This window comes from Neolamprologus multifasciatus, chromosome 11 (assembly GCF_963576455.1).
Source record: "Neolamprologus multifasciatus chromosome 11, fNeoMul1.2, whole genome shotgun sequence".
NCBI lineage: Eukaryota > Metazoa > Chordata > Actinopteri > Cichliformes > Cichlidae > Neolamprologus > Neolamprologus multifasciatus.
The window spans coordinates 35,246,833-35,265,717 of NC_140449.1; the positions used below are offsets into that span (position 1 = coordinate 35,246,833).

An 18,885-nucleotide genomic window follows, 5' to 3' on the forward strand; every position below is an offset into this window, starting at 1 on the left:
ATTAAACTAAATTGTTAATTATTGATTCAGGCTTATGTTCTGCTTTTATCTGGAGATACGTGTTGGCTGTTCACAAACTGAATCAAAAACCATCACAATGAGGGCGGAGCCACCAGTTGTAGAGCTCCTCTCATCCACTCAGGCTTCACGGCTCGCCGCTCGCCTCCTGACTTGGAGTCAAGCACTCCTGGTTCCACACCGATGGATGAAGAAGTGTTTTTCAGCAGAGCCTCCTCACGGTGACTCAGCAGCTGTGCAGCTTTATAAGGAGGCAGCAAACCTCAGCCTGTCACCACGGAGACGATGGCCCGGCTGCTCCGCATCGCCTGCATCCTGGTCTGCTGCCCCGCGCTGCTGCAGGGCAAAGCTTCAGGTAAGCACACCTGAACTTGTCAGTGGTGAGTCTGCCGCTGTGCTCAGATTTCATTAGTTTTGTTTAAGGTGCACTAATGGTGCTATTTTTATACCTGCATTTGTTTCCTGCTCACAGCTCTGCTTTGGTTCCTACTGAAGATCATCGTTGTGTTCAGTTTGGACAGGATGACATTTTAAAATTCAAACTGAGTCAGTGGACATTAGATTTTAAGGACACACGGGCACAGCTGAACTGTCCAAAAGGACGTATTCTACCAAAAATCGGATCCACCTTTTAATCCGACCGTGGATCCAGCAGTCTCACCTGCTGCAGCTGCTCATTTATCAACGTTTAAATCAGTGTTTATGTTACACAACACAAGGTTTAGTGTTACTGACAGTTCCAGTGAACAGCAGAGAGCCGGCTGTTAGCGAGATGTGGACGACTGCAGTTTGAATCCCCTCAAAACCAGGCTGTGGCAGATTTTCACCTCAAATTCTTTTTCAGGTGAACTGCAATCAAAGCTCAGCCTTCTTCTGTGTTTTTAGCATTTCCCCTGTTTTGCACGTCGTCCCCGTCACGGTTGGACAGGCGCCGCTGTTGAAGGCGCTCCTCTGTCCCTCCTGTTGCTGTTTCTTGACGATGTTTCCTGTCGTTGTTCAGAATACCAGCTGGAGTCAGAGACACTGAGCCGATGTGAGCTGCTGAGAGGCGTCGCTGTTGCCAAAGAGCAAGATGAGATCCCTCACTGCGCTGAGGACGGCAGGTTCAGGTGCTGGATTTGTTTTTTTATAATTGTGATGAAGAAATATCAGCAGCACCTCTGAGCCACAATATGAACACTCGTGTATAATATTTAAAAAGTTCAACTTATGAAGCACGAACAGCTTTACACAGAAATCCTCAAACTTTTTATTTTCACCAGCCAGATTAACAGTTTGTGTGTGTGTGTGTGTGTGTGTGTGTGTGTGTAGACCTGTGCAGTGCAGTGGGCGGGGTCAGGAGTGTTGGTGTGTCGACACTGAAGGTCAGGAAGTCACTGGGACTCGAACCAGCGGCTCAGCTCCTCATTGTGAGAAACACCAAAACACACACGTCTGACATCACAGATCACATGATGCAGGAAACTTTCTTCTCTGCTCTTAACATCACGTTTAATTCTCGTGCTGGAGATGTTAAATGAACATATAACAGCTTACAGCACAGACAGGCCTAAATAAGATATAAAGTAGGAAAGAATAAAAAAATAATAATAGAAATTACATCATACTTTTGAAAATTGCTCATTCATATAAAAATAAACACAAATAGCTTAAACATTACTGTAATCTTTCTTGCATATTTCAATATTTAACTTCAGGAAAATGAAGCTCTGAGAATCTTTTATTTATAATGATTAAAGGATTACATTTAGATTTTATATACACAAATTTACAATCCTAAACACATTTTTCTTAATAATATCCTGCTTTCTTCTCCTTTTTTTTAATAATAATAATAATAATAATAATAATAATAATACATTTTATTTGTGCCTTTCAGAACACTCAAGGACACAGCAGAATAATAAAAGCAACATAAGAGCAAGCGGTATGCGACATAAAACAAATTTAAAATAGCAGAGTGGGGAGTTTATGTGGGATGAGCTATTTTGCTATTATCTCAATTAAAATTGACAAAAATTTCAATCTATATAAATAAAAACAGAAGATGAAGAATAAGAAATTCACGGATCTCCATTCAGAGAAGCAGTCAGTGGAACAAAAGAGCAAACAAGACACAAAGAAGAAGTTAAGAGGAGGAACAGTAACGTGCGTCTGTGTGCGCAGGCCCGTCTCCCTGCCAGCTGCAGGCCGTCCTGCGGTGTTCGCCTTCAGGCCTCTTTGAGCCAGTTCAGTGTGACTCCAGCAGGGGGCAGTGCTGGTGTGTGGATCAGGACGGCATGGAGCTCTACGGGACCAGACAAGACGGGAAACCCCACCGCTGTAAGTCTGTTTTCCAGAGTGGGTGTGAAATCAGCTGCTTGGTGCTGCAGCTCTGAGTGTTTGGGTGTTGCTGGAGCTCTGTGGGCTGTTTTCTCTCTTCACTGGAAGCTGGAATTAAGTTTAAAGCAGGTGGTGCATGTGGCTAATCTTTGTTTATCTGAACACCAAGTTTTACCAGCTTATACAAACCTGTTACTCCGTCTCCTCCTCCCGCCTCCCGCTCTGATTTCTGTTAAACTGTGTTTGCTGGATTGTCTGAGATCATCAGACTCATCGACCTGCTGACCTCTGACCTTCAGGTCCCGGCAGCTGTGAAGTGAGGTCCAGACGGCTCCTTCACAGCTCCTCCAGGTCGTCTTCTCCTCCTCAGTGTGCTGAAGATGGCAGCTTCCTCCCGGTCCAGTGTAAATTCATCAACGCCACAGACAGAACAGAGCTGGACCTGCTGCACGCCTTCAACAGGTAACACACCTGCCTGCACACCTGCCTGCACGCCTGCCTGCACACCTGTCTGCACACCTGTCTGCACACCTGCCTGCACGCCTGCCTGCACACCTGCCTGCACACCTGCCTGCACACCTGTCTGCACACCTGTCTGCACACCTGCCTGCACACCTGCCTGCACACCTGCCTGCACACCTGTCTGCACACCTGCCTGCACACCTGCCTGCACACCTGCCTGCACCTTCACACAAATGCGATGATGCCTGGAAGCACTTTAAGTCTGGCTCTGTAAACAGCGATGAGCCGACTGGTCACATGATCTGTGACCTCACTCATCCTGATGAGTTTATGGTCTCAGGCGCTGTTTTAGTTCTTATTGAATAAAACTTGATGAGATTTTGGAAATGATGCTTCCATCAGAGCCAGAAAGGACCAGGAGGCGGGCGCTGGGTGAGGGCGGAGCTTGTGCGCATGTGCAGCATGTTTTTATCATCTCTGTAAATATGAAACATAAATATGTAAAGACGATTATTATGTAAATATTATAGGTACAGTAACAATGAGCGTACTGTTGCTGCGGCTTTGAAGACGTGACACTAAAACCAACGTTGAAGGTTGGTGTTGAAACTGAAAGCAGCAGCTGCTGACGTCATCATTCTTTTGGACTGGACCTCCTGCGACCTGCAGGCGGAGCTTTAACTGGTCCTGCAGCTGCTTCTGTTTATTTCATTAAACTTTAATTAAGTGATCTTGTGAGTTGAACTCCTGTTAGCGACATTAATCCTTTTGAAAGAATATTTCCTGCTGTGGTTGAAGGATCAGTGATGGTGCTTCACCCAAAACAAGTTTTATTGATGTCCTCATGTTTACACCAACAGTGTGAGACAAGTCAGACAGTAGAGAGCAGAAAACCCCTGAATCCATGTCTGAGGTCATATAGAAGATCCTAACGGGACAGTCAGGGAAACAAAAACAAACATGAAAATGTAACGAGATACACCAGGAAAACATGGGAAAGCAGAGTGACGGGTGGTGCAGAAAACTGGTGGTGAAAAGAACATCTGGTGGAATTAAAGCCCCCTGTGCAGCAAAACAAAGATTTCAAAATAAAACAGGAAGTGGCGCTGTGAGTGTGTTTGTTGTTTCAGGTTTCCAGAAGCCTTTGAGACGTTCAGCAGCTTCAGGAAGTTTTTCCCGCTGGTTTCCTCCTACTGCTTCTGCTCAGACAGCCGAGGCCGAGAGCTGCAGAACACGGGTACACACACACACACACACACACACACAAACTAACAAAATGTATTTATTCATCAAGAAAATCTTCATCAGACAGAATCATCAGGTCCATCAGTGAGGATGATGATGATAACAGCGCTGACTGTGATGAAGGTGTGCTCTTTCTGCCCAGGTGTGGAGCTCCTCCTGTCTGAGGTGTACGACTCGGCGTTCTCTGGTCTTCGCTCCGGTCACTCCTTCTCTCAAACCAACATCTACCGAGTCCTGCAGAGGAGGATGCTGGGAGTCCGCCTCGCCCTCACCGGACGCTTCAGATGTAAAATTATCTCCTGCTGGTTCGATCTTTTCAAACTGATTACGGCTGCTGTACGGTGGAGACACTGGTCCAAGCTGGCTGGGTTAGCTGGATTGGACTGTGATTTAGTTTAAAGTAGTAGGTTAACTGTGATGTGTCCAACTGTGTAAGTTGTGTTGTTGTGGAGGGCAGCCATTGTTGCACCTGGACAAACACCTTGCTGTGATATCAGAGCGTTCCTCCTCCACTGGGAGTGTTGGAGGTAGAGTTTGCTGTTCGTGCATCATCTCGTTTTAAAAGTGTAGAAGGAGGTGACGGCTGGATCAGATAACGCTGGTCTAAACACGTGTGTGACCTCCACCTCCCATCCTGCTCTGTCTCAGGCCCATCTCCCTGTGAGGAGGAGCGGCGAGCAGCGATGGAGGCGAACAGCGTATTCATCCCATCCTGTGAGAGCGGAGGAGCCTTCGCCTCCAAACAGTGCCAGCAGGGGGGGCAGTGCTGGTGCGCTGACCCCGCGGGGAGAGAGCTTCCTGGGACTCGGCAGCACGGAGACTCCCTGACCTGCAGTGAGTGTTTTTCCTACACTTCTTCTCATTTGTCTCACAGTTATCTGTCTTCAGAGCTCCTGATGCCGTATCTCGTTTATCTTGTCTCCTCCTCCAGGTTCAGGTCCAGCTGACTGCCGCTCTCAGCGCCGTCTGGCTCTGTCCCGTCTCTTCTCTGGTCCCGTCGAGCCTCCTTTTCAGGCCTCCTCCGGTAGCCCTCCAGCCTCCTGTCTCTCCCTCCTCCAGCCTCTCAGGGACCTCCTCCCAGTGGACTCTGACCCCACCTCCTTTCTGTCTCAGCTGGTCGAAGTCCTGCATGGCCTGTTCCCCTCTGTGGGCGGGGCTCTGCAGGCTCTGACTCGCTCCTCCCCCCGGCGCTTCCAGGAGAATCTGTTTGGAGGGAAGTTCCTGAAAAACGCAGCAGCTTTCAACTTCAGCGGGGCGGTGGGATCTCGGGGAGCTCTCAGTCTGGACCCGGCGTCCTCTCAGACCCTCGCTGTCCGCCTGCAGAGGAACCAGGACCTGGTCCAATCTGTCAGCAGAGCCCTTGAGGACCCCGCCTTCCTCTCCACCCTCCAGCAGACGCTGACGGGTCTCAGCAGCTCTCAGTCTGCCTCCGTGGAACAGGTGACGTTTTTACGCTGCCGTGCATGTGTGACACACCTGAACATCCTGCCTGGTTCTGCTTTAAAGAGAAGCTGGAACAACATCAGCGTCTAACCTGCTGATCCATCCCATCATCTTCTGTTGACTCGTTTCCAGGTCCTCGCTCCTCTGCTGCGCTCCTGCTCCGCGGATGATGACGATGACCTGGCGGCCATCTTTGTCCCCAGCTGCACACAGAGCGGTGCTTTCCAGGAGGTCCAGTGTCAGGATGCAGAGTGTTGGTGCGTTGACCCTCAGGGGCGGGAGGTGAAGGGGTCTCGGACCGTCACTCGACGACCTCGCTGTCCGTCCCCCTGTGAGAGAGCGCGGGCGGCGGCCCTCGAGGTGAGATCAAACATGGTGGCCAGTGTTGAAATCCACATCCCAGCGTGCTCGCGGGATGGAGACTTCCTGCCGCTGCAGTGCGTCGGCTCACGGTGCTTCTGCGTGGACGCTGAGGGGACAATGACTGCCGGGCCAGCAGGGGGCGCTGTCACGTGTAAGACTCAGAAATATTTCAGCTCAGAGATATTTTGTATTTTTTATGTTGGAATAAAAAAAACAGGAAGAAAAAATAAATCTTATTAAAGTGTAAAAGCAGCAGGCGATCATTAAACACTCGCTCATCATCAGATTGAATTCTGAGCAGCTGCTGTGCGGCACCGACGCTCTAACCACAGACTCGCTTTGTCCTCCAGCAGCTTCAAGAGTTTTACCTTGAAAAAGCTCAGATTACAGCCGTTCTAAACTATAAGTGGTTCTTCTGTAAAGATCCGGTTTTGTCTTGTTTTGGGTTTTTGGTATTTTATACTTTGTGTTCACAAAGTTACAGGATGCTCTGTTGTTTCGTTTCAGGTCCAGAGAGAAAAGCAGAGACGCTTCGATCCTCTGCAGGTCAGATCAAACCTGACGTCCAATCAGAGCCAAAGTTCAGCCTCAATTTGGGACATTAAACATAAACAATTTCATTCATTTACGTGACAAATTGTTTTTGTGCTTAATGAACTTTGTCTTTCACGTGAATTTTCTTTCTTTCTTTCTTTGATTGTTTAAGTTTCTGACTCACAGTCAGGCGGTTCCAGTTATTTTAACTCGCGCTTCATCTCTCTCGCTGTCATCTGACTGAACGATGCGTCTGTTGATACGTTTGTTGCAAATCAGGCAAAAAGAAAAAAGAATGTTTTAAAAAATAAATACAAAACAGTGAAAAAAATACAGAAATACAAAAGTATTTATAAACGATAAATGTTCTATAAATGAAAACAAAGATAAATAAACAAAAGTAAATGTCAACTTATGTCACTAAATTGATAAAAAGTCATTTTTAGGTCATGTGACAAACATTTATTTGATGAGTTAGTTATTTAGTTTTTGTCCTCCACCGTCTGCAGGTCGGTGCTCGCAGGCGTTGGCCGAGGTCGAGACCTTCAGACAGGAAGTGAAGAACATCGTCGCGCTCTCTAACTCCTCCCACATCCCTCTGGGATATGGATTCCTACTGGCCGAAGGTCTGCGTCTGACCCGTGAGGAACTCCAGATCAGCCAATCAGAGGAGGAGCTGCAAGTTTCTGAGATGCTACTGAGGCGCCCCGGAGCTGCTCTGCGATTGGCTGCTTTCTCCAGTGAGTCACAGACTTTCAAAAGGATTTAAATCAATATATCAAAATACTTTTATTGTGGAATAAAAATGTAGTTACGGTCGTGCTTCCTGTTCTCCAGGAACTAAAACAACAAAACAAAAGAAAAATGTGATCATTTTCTAACTGGACCTGAACCTTGTGCAGGTTTTTAAACATCACACGAGCACAATTTTAAAAAAGGCCTCAAAGGATCCAGATGAACAAAATGACAAAGATCTGAAAGACCGAAAATGTTCCTCGAGCACATTTTCCTTAATTATTTGAATAAACAAAGGGGCGTGTCCCGCCTTCGTGTCGTCGCACTGACGCCGGTCTTCTTCCTGCTCAGCTGTTCAGATGCTGCTGCCTCGTCAGCGTCGCTCGTACCAGCCGTTTACTCCTCAGTGTGACGCCGACGGACGCTGGCTGCTCACGCAGTGTTACCACAGCACAGGTCTGTCTCTCTGACACACACACACACACACACACACACGAACACACAAACACACACACACTTTTTTACAGAATAAATGTTTTTCAGGTCAGTGTTGGTGTGTCGATGAAGACGGACAGTACATCTCTGATTCTCTGACCAGCCGCTCGCTCAGCCTGCCCAAATGTAAGACACGCACGCACACACACACACACACACACACAGTTCACTTATCCACCTCAGTCTTTGTTGCAATCATAACCTTTGTGTGTTTGTTTCCCTGCAGGTTTGACTCGCTGTCAGAGAGCAAAGGCTCGCTCCCTGCTCTCCGGTTGGATGAAAGGCTCTGACATCACCACCTCCTCACCTTACCACCCAACCTGTGAGCAGGTATTAACCCACAAACATGCAAACACCCTTTTCCCAGCAAGCTGACAGGGATTAAACGGTGTCACATCTGTCTCAGCAACTGTGAGATTCTGATGAGAACAACAGAGCTACTGCAGGTGGGTCGTAAAGACCAGTGAAACCACTAAATATGACTTTTGTAGAGAAACAAACCAAGAAAAATATTTTCTGGTTGGATTCCAGCCGGAGACTCAAATCCTCTTTGGGGTGTTGTCAGGAAGGGCGTCCGGTCAAAACTAAATCAAAGATGCGGAGCTGACGTCTGCAGCTGAAAGAAGCTTTCAGTGTTTTACAACCTTCAGCTGCTCAAACAGCCTTAGATAAAGTTGTGTTTCCTCTGCAAGCTCTTACTCTTATCTGAAACACATTTTTATTTACCGGCTTTTAATACAGCATGAGAGTTATTTGTTAATTCATATTTGGTGTTTGCTATCAATACTCTTAAGTTATTTTATTAGGTTGTATTCTTGTGCAGCACAACGCTGCTGTTGTAATTAAATGTGCTATATAAATAAATAAACTCTAACTATAACTGTCTAAACTCTGTGTGTGTGTCTGTGTGTTTGTTTGTTTCAGGACGGTCGTTTCTCGGTGCTGCAGACAGGGGGCGCTGCAGGCTGGTGTGTGAACCCTCTGAGTGGAGAGACGATACAAACGGCAACACCAAACGCAACAGGACAGCTGACATGTACACACACACACACACACACACACACACTCCTCTTAGTGATGCATTCACTGTCTTCTTTAACTCTGCAAACTGTGTGGTGCGTTCAGGTCCCAGCTGGTGTCAGCTACAAGGACTCCAGTGTCGCCCTGATGGCTCCTTCACTCCCCTTCAGTGTGATGTCACTTCCTGCTGGTGTGTCTCCGAGAATGGACAAGAAGTGGGCGGGACGAGAACATCTCGACAGACAGGCCGCACGCCATCATGTGACCGTAAGAACTAGCTCTGTGGCGGGATGGTGCATTTCCTTCCTGTGTCAGTTTGCGTTGATGAACCTCACTCGCAGCTCATCGGCGCCCTCTGGGTGTTGTTACTATCACAGTAACCGTAGGATCAACAGGAAGTGGATTGGCTCTCTGTGGCTTGGCTCTGATTGTATATGCCTTCTCCAGGTCCTCTGTGCCCCGCCCCCATCATTACCCATGGTGCGCTGGTGTGCCGCCCACCAGCTGATGGACGCCAGAGCTGTGACCTTGCTTGTTACCATGGCTACCAGAACTCACTTGCTATCAGCAGTTTCCTGTGTGAGACTGCGAGTCGGAGATGGGATGGAGACCAGAAGCCGCTGAGCGGAGCCTGTCAAAGTGAGATGCCTGACCTCTGACCTCCTTAAAGGGCTACACTGCTTTTAAGCAAACCTGTTTTCTATTTTGCTCTTTTTAAAATCAACCTTTATTCTGTTGTTCAGTCTCTCGGCCTCCGCAGTCCGTGTCCGCCACGCAGCTCTGGGTGTTGCCCTCGTCCTGCTCTCAGATCAGCCGGTTACAGTCTCTGCTGTTCAACACAATGACCAGCAGGGGGCTCTGTTCTGCACAGGTGACCTTAGCTGCACCATGCCATCTTTTCCTAATACTGTTTACAGTCTGTATATTCATTTTCTCTAGTGTTGGTGATGCAGGTCTCATTGAAAACATTGTTTCTAGGACAGGTATGAGTGTAGGATCTGCACACAAATGCCTTTCCCTGTGTTTGTGTGTGTGTGTGCGTGTGTAGCTTCCCTCATCAGGCCGCGCTGTGTCGCTATGCGACGACTCCTCGGTGACTCTGCAGTGTGACGGTGACGACTCGCTGAGGTTGACGGTGAGATGGAGCGCCGCTCTCTATGACCTCCCGACCTCTGACCTCCCAGACCTCCACGACGTTGGTGAGCAGACCATAGACTGTATATAAAAGATGGGCATAACCACTGTGACGCATTTGTTTTTGGACTTTCACATGATTTCACTAGTTTTGTTTTGTTTTTAGCGTAGAGGTCAAACTCATATTCTTTTCAACCCTGACGTTTACAATTAGTAGCCAATCAGGAGACAGTTGGGAGGAGCTTAAACAGCTCGTTTCATATAGAGGACGATGCAAAGCTGCTCTAGTTGAGCCCAATAATAAAAGCCTGTAAATAAGACGGAGACATCCACTTGAAACTTTTTAGCTATTTGTTCATCGAGTATTTAAATTTAAATTCAACAACCTGAGGGAACGTGTTACGACCTTTGACCCCATCACAGGGTCTAAAGTTTAGAGTTTAAATGGCTACAAATCTGGTTTTATTCTGGAAAACTCATAAAATTACATTTTGAGTTTGTTTATTATTTCAGGTCTCTTCCTGAATGAGTCCAGACTTCTGGAGGGACTTCAGGGAATTCTGCGCTCCGTGTTGTCATCAGAGCCCAAACTGGTTTCTGTGACTACACCGAGCTTCGGCTGTTCCCGTGGTTACCATCTGGACAGTGACAGCGAGGGCTGTGGTGAGTCTCTGCTCAGCTCAGACATCCAGACTCTGGACCGCAGAGTGTTTCAGAGTGTGCAATCTCCTTCACTCAAACTTTGCTACCCATAGTTTGAGCCCCGTTTGATCCTCGTGGCTTATATCAGAATAAAATCCGCACAGGTGTGTCTTCACCTGGAGCTCAGTAAGAGCTGTGTCGCCTCCGTCTCTGCAGTCGTCTGTTTGTCCCGTAACTCAGTCTGCTTTCTCCGTTTCCAGTCGTTTGTCCTGCTGGCAGTTTCTCCCAGGAGGGGGTGTGTCATCTGTGTCTTCAGGGGACCTATCAGGACGAAGAGGGGCGGGACTTCTGCAACAGGTGTCCCACAGGGTCATCACCTGCTGGAGCATCATCTGTCAAAGAATGTGAGTGTTTTTAAACCAGCATTTATTTATTACGTGACTGAAACCAAACCGGGAGATTTTGTGTTTTAGGCGAAAGTTTAAACTACATCATGAAGCCACTTCCTGTTAATGTGTTTATTATATTCATGTTTCATCGTCCTCAGAAGGCTCAAAATATTTCTGTTATTTTATTCTAAAAGTATTGAAAACTGCATGTTTTACAAACCCGTTAAAGATCTCTGATCTATAATCAGTCTGACCATCAAACCTTAATAGAGAGAAGCGTGAGTGTCGAACACTTTGTGTTTGTGCACGCGTGCATCAGGTGTGACCGAGTGCCAGAGGCGGGGCCTGCGGTGTTCGCAGCGAGGGGACTTCCTGCCAGCGCAGCCGGATGTCCTCGCAGGCAGGTGGAGGTGCTTCAACAGCGAGGGGGTGGAGCTCGAGTGGAGCAGCAGCGACAAGGTTCTGACTGATGACGAGTGCTCAGGTGAAGATGTAGCAGCCAATCAGAGAGCAGCTGTTCACAAGTCTGTTTTTGAGCGTTCTCTTTAGTGTGTGTGTGTGTGTGTGTGTGTGTGTGTGTGTGTGTGTGTGTGTGTTGCAGTCCTCAGCAGGTTTCAAGCTGTTCCCACATCAGACCTGATTGTTGGAGCTGCAGATGCTGAAGTGCTGCAGACGATGACCTCTGACCTCACTGCCTGTGTCCGGGGTAATGCACGTGTCTGCTCTGGATCCGGCCTCAGCGATCTGACCTGTAACTCTGGAGTATTTTTGGTTTGTGGTGTAAAAACTCATCATGTTTCTCTCACAGCGTGTGCAGCACAGCCTTCCTGCCACCATGTGGCGCTATTCAACAGCCAGACTCAGTGTGAACTGTACAGCACACACAGCCTGAACACACACTGCAACACCTCCCAGCAGGTACACACCTACACACACCTGCACACACACATATCCTTAGAAATAACAGATTTACATAAATAAACATAAATTTTAAAATGTTTTTTAGTCCAGTGGTTTTCTGGCTCAGGCTGAGATGTTTGATTCGCTAAGCTGCTATCTGAGAGTGAGGGGCGGAGCTTCAGATCTGCTGGTCATCAGGAAGAAAGGTACTGCCATCATCAGAGCCATGTGACTGAGGTGTGCTGCAGCTGTGTGTACCTGTGTGCTCAGTCAGGTGTGTGTTTCAGGTGCAGAGTTTTCCTCGCAGCAGCAGCAGCAGCACAGTTTTGTGAGGATGAGGATGATGAAGGCGGTCTCAGGTGTGTTCAGGACTCAGGTGTTCTCCTCCAGGCGGACCTCTCTTTCCGACGCTCATCGTTTCTGTCAGGACGGCTGCAGCCGCGACACCTGCTGCGACGGATTCATCCTCAACCAGAACAGCCTGGAGGGAGGTATGTTACCATGGAGACCATGGAGACGGACAGGTGATAGCTGATGAATGAGAGTGCCTCGTGTCGTCTTCTCTCTGTCAGGGTCCCTGCTCTGTGGCTGGTTGAGAGCTCCATCAGTGCTGACGTGCGGGGACCAGGACTGGGACGTGATTGGTCAGGGAGTGGCGGAACGCATTTGCGGGGCGGGGCTTACCTACAACGTGCAGCAGGGCAACTTCTTGTTTGACTTTGGAGGACAGAAGTTCACCATCGGTAAGAAAAATCAAGTCACGACTAAAATCCGTCACGAATAAAACACGTAACCACGCGACTAAAGCACTTCCTGTTTCTTCCTTCCAGCTGATTCTGCTCTGCCAGCTGACAGCAAGAACAGGAAGGACTATCAGTCCTCCGTCGTCAGCTTCCAAGCCATCTACCTGAACACTGGTACCTGTATCAGAGGACATATGTTAGCACAAATACATACAGAGAACTATGATCAGCTGTTGGGTGTTTGATAGAGAGGACGTCCTCATTCTGTGAGCGGGGTGAACCACAGGCCACAGCAGATCTCCAGAGCAGGACGGCCTATAAACAGCTGCAGGATGAGCTCCTCCTGCTGTGGGAGAAACTGGCTACAGTTACACCACAATAATTATTTACACCTGCAAGAAAAAGACCAGACTGTACTGAACGAGCTGAGCAAAGTTTGACTTGTGTGACTGTTTGGTTTCACTTAATGCGCCTTATAATCCTTTGACGTCGACACTGTTGTGTTTGTCGTCTTCTGCTAGCGAAGATTTATGTAAAGCTGGGTGGATTCTGTACTGCACAGGAGACACGGCACGAGACTGATTGAAAATGGTCTACAGCCAATCAGGACGCATCAAGTGCAAAATTGCACCAAAAAAAATCAGTGAAACCGCGAGGCTGTGAAAAGTGGCCACTATGGATATACTGAAACAGCATTGATGGATGAATAAACGTAAACAAGCTCAAGAGCGCCCCCTATGGCACAGGTAGACCAGATAGTAGAAATGATTATCAGTTCTCAGAGGATCAAAAAGGACCAGGACAAAGAGCTATCCAGTGAAACCATGAGACAGGAAGGGACAACTAAAGTTTCAAAATAAAACCGAGGCGACTGTCACTGTTATTCTCTCAGAGAGACTCAAAAATGTGCTAAAATAATTTGTTTAAGTCACTCGCTGATGATGTTTGTCTCAGTCCTGCTTGTTTGTTGTTGTGATGCAGCTTCGGCCGTCGGCGGTTCTGGTTCTTCCTCGTGTGCTGCAGCTGAGCTCAGCCCTCCTCTGGACGGTACGAACAGAACAAAAGTCTGAAGTTTCTGTTGGCTGGTTGGCGACGTGTCACTGATGCTTTTATGGGCTCTGTTTGTGTTCGCAGCTTCAGTCCAGCTGAAGTTTGCGTCTCTGTCTGAGGACGACGTTGTCGTGGATCCTCAGAGGAAGCTCCCCGCTCTCTCCTTCTGGCTCAACAAGAACAACTACAACTCCCAGCAGGCACAGCTCTGGTGTCTCACGCGTATGTGAAACTGTCTTCTCGTCCTGAATACAAAAATGGAGATTCTGGTTTTCTGGGTTCTGCTTGTTGTAAAAGTCATTAGCCATGCTGTTTATATGTGGAACCCCTGAAAAATGCTCGGACAGGTTGGTGCCTGTGTCGGGACAGCTGCCTCAGTCTTTCAGGTCACGCTGGCATCACGTCGGCGGTTTCCTCCATCAGTCCTGAGACGCTGTGTGGTTTCAGGTTGTGACGAGGAGCCGCAGTGCTCGCTCGCTGACCTCAGAGATGCCGACTCGGCGGGTTTCTTCAGCTGCTCGTTGTATCCGGACAGCAGAGTTTGTGGAGCTTACGATAAACCTCTGAGACGACCCTGCAGCCTCCTGCTGGACAGAGCGCCCAACAACACCTACAGCAAGAAGGGTAAAGAGGGGAGCTCAGAGTCACTGTCATGACTTCATAGCTGCTCCTGCTGTTTTTAAACTGTGTGTGTGTGTGTGTGTGTGTGTGTGTGTGTGTGTGTGTGTGTGTGTGTGTGTGTGTGTGCGCGTGTGCATTTAGTCGATCTGTCTGGACCAGTGAAGAGCTTCTATGAGAGAGTTTCCTTCAAGAAGATGGTTTCTAACTCTGTACGCAGCCAAGTCACCCTGGGAGAAAACACACCGCTGTCTGAGGGGTAACACACACACACACACACACACACACACACACACACACACACACACACACACGCACAACAAAATGTGTTTGGTGTTGTGTTGAAAGGTTTCAGAAAATACTTTAAATAGTAAAACCTCAGTGTGTTGGATCTGCTGCAGGTTCATGGAGTGCGAGCGCCGCTGCGACGAGGATCCCTGCTGCCGTGGCGTCGGCTTTGTCCGTTACACCAAATCCAGAGGTATCCATGAAACTGTATGTCGGCTGAGCGTAGCTCTGTGTGTGGACAGTTGTTTTGTTTTTAATCTTCATACTTTATAACGGTAACTCTTCTGGTTGCAACATGGCTTTGTAGAAGTCTGACAGCTTAAGCCGTCAGACCCACTCTGTGCACAACATCGGCAAAGAGCAGATAAGGCAAAATGAGTGACATCAATGTTGGTGTGTGTGTGTGTGTGTGTGTGTGCAGGAGGGCCTGATGTGATGTGTTTAGCTCTGATTAGTCTCGGGGTTCAGACCTGCAGCGAAGACGACGTGACGACCTGGAGGACTCAGGACTGCAGACCATCAGCAGTGAAGACCACACCGGACCCCTTTGGCTGGTACCAGAAACCCGGTACTGAAACCACACCCACACACACACACACACACACACACACATGCACACACACACACACACACACACAGGCCTTCAGTTTATCTGAACATGAGGCTGCAGGAGGCGGAGCTCTGTGTGAATAAAGGCTGTCCTTCTTTGCAGTGAATCAGTGGAGTGCGTCTCCTGCTCTCTGTCCTCCGTTCAACCTGCCACCAACCAGAACCAACAGTAAGGCTCCGCCCACATGCAGATACTCGCAGTAATAAAGTACTTAAAGTACTGCCGTTACTTCTTTTATCGCTCACCCGAGTATCCTGTCACAGTTTCGCTGGACGACTGGAGCCTCCTCGCCGACCCTTCAGTCCTCGTCGACCCGTCTCTCTCTACCTATGATGTCATCCACGTGAGCCGTGATATCGCCGGTGACAGAGATAAGACCAGGGACTGGTGTCTCCATGGTAACCATATGTGTTTTTTTTTTACTACTCTTTGGTGTACGTCACTGTCAGATCCTGACTCTGCTCTGCGTCCCACCAGCCTGCCAGGAGGCGGAGTCTTGTACAGCTGTGTCACTCAGTGAGGTGGAGTCCGCCACGCGCTGCGTTCTGTACCCTGACACGACAGTCTGTGGCCTAAGCTCCGCCCCCGAATCCCCCGCCTCGTCTTCCTGTCGACTGGTCGTGAGAGAGCCCGCCCCCCGGGTGTACCTGAGACGCGGCGTTTTCTCAGAGCTGTCGCGTACGTCCGTTTCTATCCCGGGCCAGGGGGTGCTGCAAGGCGTCGCCGTGGAAACAGCATTGGCATCAGACAGGAGGACGGTCATTCAGTTCCTCGGAGTCCCCTACGCTCGTCCTCCAATAGGATCGCTCCGCTTTGAAGCAGCTCAGCCGGCTGAGTGGACGGGAACCTGGGACGCCACCAAACCACGGTAACTACCCGCGTGACCACAAACGCCTGTCCTACAGCACGTGGTCACCCAAGGCACCCACAACCAGGATATAGTGAAAACCAGCGGCCTCACCTGTACAGGAAGTGGCGTTGTCTATCTGCAGATTCCAGATTAACCTGATAAATGATCTTTATCTCTTCGCCGTCAGCGCCAGCTGCATCCAGCCTGGTGACGCAGCCTCTGCAGCCTCCAGTGAGGACTGTCTCCACCTCAACATCTTCACTCCTGCTCACCTGGTGAAAACTCGGCGCGCTCGTTATTTCATTTATTCACGTTTTATTTTCTTTGACCACATTTCTGTTGTTCGCTGTTAAACCAGAGGGGGCGTGCTCCAGTCCTGCTTTTCTTCTTCAACCCTTCGGCCAATGAGAACCCAGGACTGTTGGATGGCTCCATCCTCGCTGCTATGGGTAATATCGTCGTGGTAACAGCGAGTTACCGGACGGCGGTGCTGGGATTCCTGAGCACAGGTGACTTAAAAACAAAGAAAGAGAGAAAAACGCACACGCTAAATGACTCACCTGGCCTCCTCTCCACCCCTTTCTCCAGGTGAGTCTGGTCTCCGTGGTAACTACGGCCTCTCGGACCAGGAGGCAGCGCTGCGCTGGGTCAAAGACCACATCTCGCTGATGGGCGGAGACAACAGCAGAGTGACGGTGGGGGCGGAGCGCGGTGGTGCTGACATCACCAGCCTTCACCTCCTGTCTTCGTCTCGTCCTCTGTTCCAGAGGATGATGCTGATGGTGAGACCGCGAGTAGTCCTTCCTCCCTCCAGGCAGCAGGCGGAGCCTGTGGAGCAGATGCTCTGAGAGCAACGACGACCACGAGCCAACCTCAAAGCTCTTCATCGCTTTTATCTCCTCCCCCTCCTGCAGGGCGGGTCGGCGTTTTCTCCATCACTGGTTCAGACTCCGCCCACCTCCAGACGTCAGGCCCTCGATCTGGCCGAGGAGCTCGGCTGTGTGACCTCTGACCTCGCGGCCTGCCTCAGAGCGTCATCTGTCCACGCGCTCAACGCCGCTCAGACAAAGGTAGGCGCCCCGGACGGTTTGCGCCGGTGCGAGTCCTCGTGTCACGTGTCTCACCTGCGCTGTGTTCGCCCCGCAGCTGTTGGCGGTCAGCGGGCCGTTTCAGTCCTGGTCTCCGGTCCGTCGGTCCGTCTCTCGGTCGTCCTTCCACAGAGTGGACCTGCTGCTGGGAACATCAGAGCACGACGGTCTGATCAGCCGTGCTCGCAAGATAAAGGTCAGAGGTCACGCTTAAACCTGTAAATCTACTCAAGAGGTTCAGTTTAAGGAAGTAACGGCGGCATAATTTTCATCAGGACTTTGAGTCTCTGCAGGGCAGAGCTGACAGCACGATGGCGTTTTACAAGGCTCTGAACCGCTCGCTGGGCGGAGCCATGGGAAATGAGCTGCTGAAGGAGGCGGCGGCGTGGTTCTACTCGCTGGGTCACAGTCCCTCAGCTGCTGGATACAACCAGCTCAACAACGCCACCAGGTCAGCACGACACACACGCACGCGCACACACTGCTGTCGTGTTTCTGCTGAACGCTTTCACGTGTTTGCTTTGCAGAGACCTGTTCATCATCTGTCCGGCGCTCCAGATGGCGAGTCGCTGGGCGGAGAACAGAGCGAACGTCTTCCTGTACCACCAACCGGCCTCCAGCGCTCACGACAGGTGCGCAGTGTCGACCTCAGCGCTAAACATCGATGTTCATCCTTCGCCTCTGACACAGAACATACTTGATAAGAGGGCGGAGTTGTACAGATGAACCCTCGATGTCACTTCCTGGACCATCCTCACAGCAGACGCCACCCAGCGTTATGATGGCGACTACACTGTGTCTGCATCAGAGGGGCTGTTGGGTGTAACAGGCTCTCCTGTGTGTGTCTGCAGGGCCGACGTGTTCCTTCCTCTGGATGTTCAGCTCGCCTTCGGGACACCTCATCATCCAATGAACTCTCAGCGCTTCACCTCCTCTGATCGGCGCCTCTCTCTTGCCATGATGACCTACGTCTCCAGCTTCATACGGAGCGGGTGAGGCTAACACTCGAACCTCCGAGTCCTGCGTCTGGAGCCGATTTATTCATTTTTGTTTTGCTCTCAGGAACCCAAACCCATCCCGATCGTGGGCGGAGTCAGTTCTGCCCCGCTGGCAGCCAGTGCTGTCCTCAGAGGCTCCGCCCACCTACCTGGAGCTAAGCACTAACCTCCATCATCAGCGGGGTTTGAGTCAGAGCTCCTGCTCCTTCTGGACCCAACTGGCACCCAAACTGACGAGTCTGACAGGTGACAGATTTCTACTGGTTTCTACTGGTTTCACCTGTGCCCTCTATTCTGCTCCACTCTAACCTGCTCTTCAGTTTGCTCCTCTGCTGTCTCACCTGAGGTCCTTTCGCCTCGTTCAGCGCTCTGTTCGATATAAATCTTCCTGTTTCCTGTTAAATCTACAGAGTTTATCGGATTATCATTGTAAACTTTGACTCACAGCTCAGAGCAGTGACGCAGCAGAGAGTAACGGAAACCATCTTTTCTTTTTCCTTTGGTTTCCAGGTGCATCGGGGGCGGAGCCTGTTCAGCCTGCACTAATGACATCATCACCCGCTTAGGGGACTTCACGCAGTTTCATCTCCCATAATTCACTTTGATTCAGATGGTTGCTGTTGATCAGTTTTGCTCATAATCATTAATAAAAAGCATCTTAAACTCTCAGCTGTGCGTCTCGTTTGATCAGGGTTCAGTGTTGAGTTGAGTACAGTCATCCAGCTTTGTTCAGTGTGAGGTTTAACTCAGGCTTTCTGCCTCTGACTCTGGTAAAAAGGAGCTTGCATGGCTAAAGTAGCATGAACGTCCAATCGTGTGTCAATTCAATTCAATTCAATTTTATTTGTATAGCGCCAAATCACAACAAATGTCGCCTCAAGGCGCTTCATAGATACAGAGAAAAGCCCAACAATCATATGACCCCCTATGAGCAGCAC

At 49.5% G+C, this 18,885-nt stretch overlaps 1 protein-coding gene across 1 annotated transcript; it reads left to right on the plus strand.

Moving 5' to 3' along the window:
- The first annotated feature begins 85 nt into the window (after positions 1-85).
- Positions 86-18,635, plus strand: tg (thyroglobulin). The gene is made up of 48 exons (XM_085176287.1): positions 86-373; positions 1,019-1,127; positions 1,330-1,427; positions 2,185-2,340; positions 2,640-2,802; positions 3,933-4,039; positions 4,190-4,333; positions 4,696-4,881; positions 4,979-5,487; positions 5,623-6,004; positions 6,361-6,399; positions 6,897-7,127; positions 7,474-7,578; positions 7,666-7,743; positions 7,844-7,947; positions 8,542-8,653; positions 8,743-8,904; positions 9,085-9,276; positions 9,381-9,508; positions 9,686-9,836; positions 10,285-10,434; positions 10,674-10,817; positions 11,122-11,286; positions 11,404-11,508; positions 11,611-11,720; positions 11,809-11,908; positions 11,990-12,193; positions 12,275-12,445; positions 12,533-12,619; positions 13,427-13,492; positions 13,580-13,717; positions 13,943-14,119; positions 14,258-14,372; positions 14,515-14,594; positions 14,823-14,969; positions 15,114-15,179; positions 15,275-15,409; positions 15,489-15,879; positions 16,049-16,136; positions 16,220-16,370; positions 16,450-16,643; positions 16,776-16,931; positions 17,008-17,145; positions 17,225-17,400; positions 17,477-17,581; positions 17,801-17,941; positions 18,012-18,193; positions 18,458-18,635. The coding sequence occupies exons 1-48, from the start codon at positions 304-306 to the stop codon at positions 18,511-18,513; spliced, it is 7,164 nt and encodes a 2,387-aa protein (XP_085032413.1). The 5' UTR covers positions 86-303; the 3' UTR covers positions 18,514-18,635.
- The last annotated feature ends 250 nt before the right edge of the window (positions 18,636-18,885 follow it).

Bases quoted from the DNA above. Each gene is read 5' to 3' on its own strand.
- tg (XM_085176287.1), top strand. From the start codon at position 304: ATGGCCCGGCTGCTCCGCATCGCCTGCATCCTGGTCTGCTGCCCCGCG. The intron at 7,948-8,541 runs GTATTAACCCAC...TGTTTGTTTCAG, and splicing joins ACCACCCAACCTGTGAGCAG to GACGGTCGTTTCTCGGTGCT. The intron at 13,493-13,579 runs GTACGAACAGAA...TTGTGTTCGCAG, and splicing joins GCTCAGCCCTCCTCTGGACG to CTTCAGTCCAGCTGAAGTTT.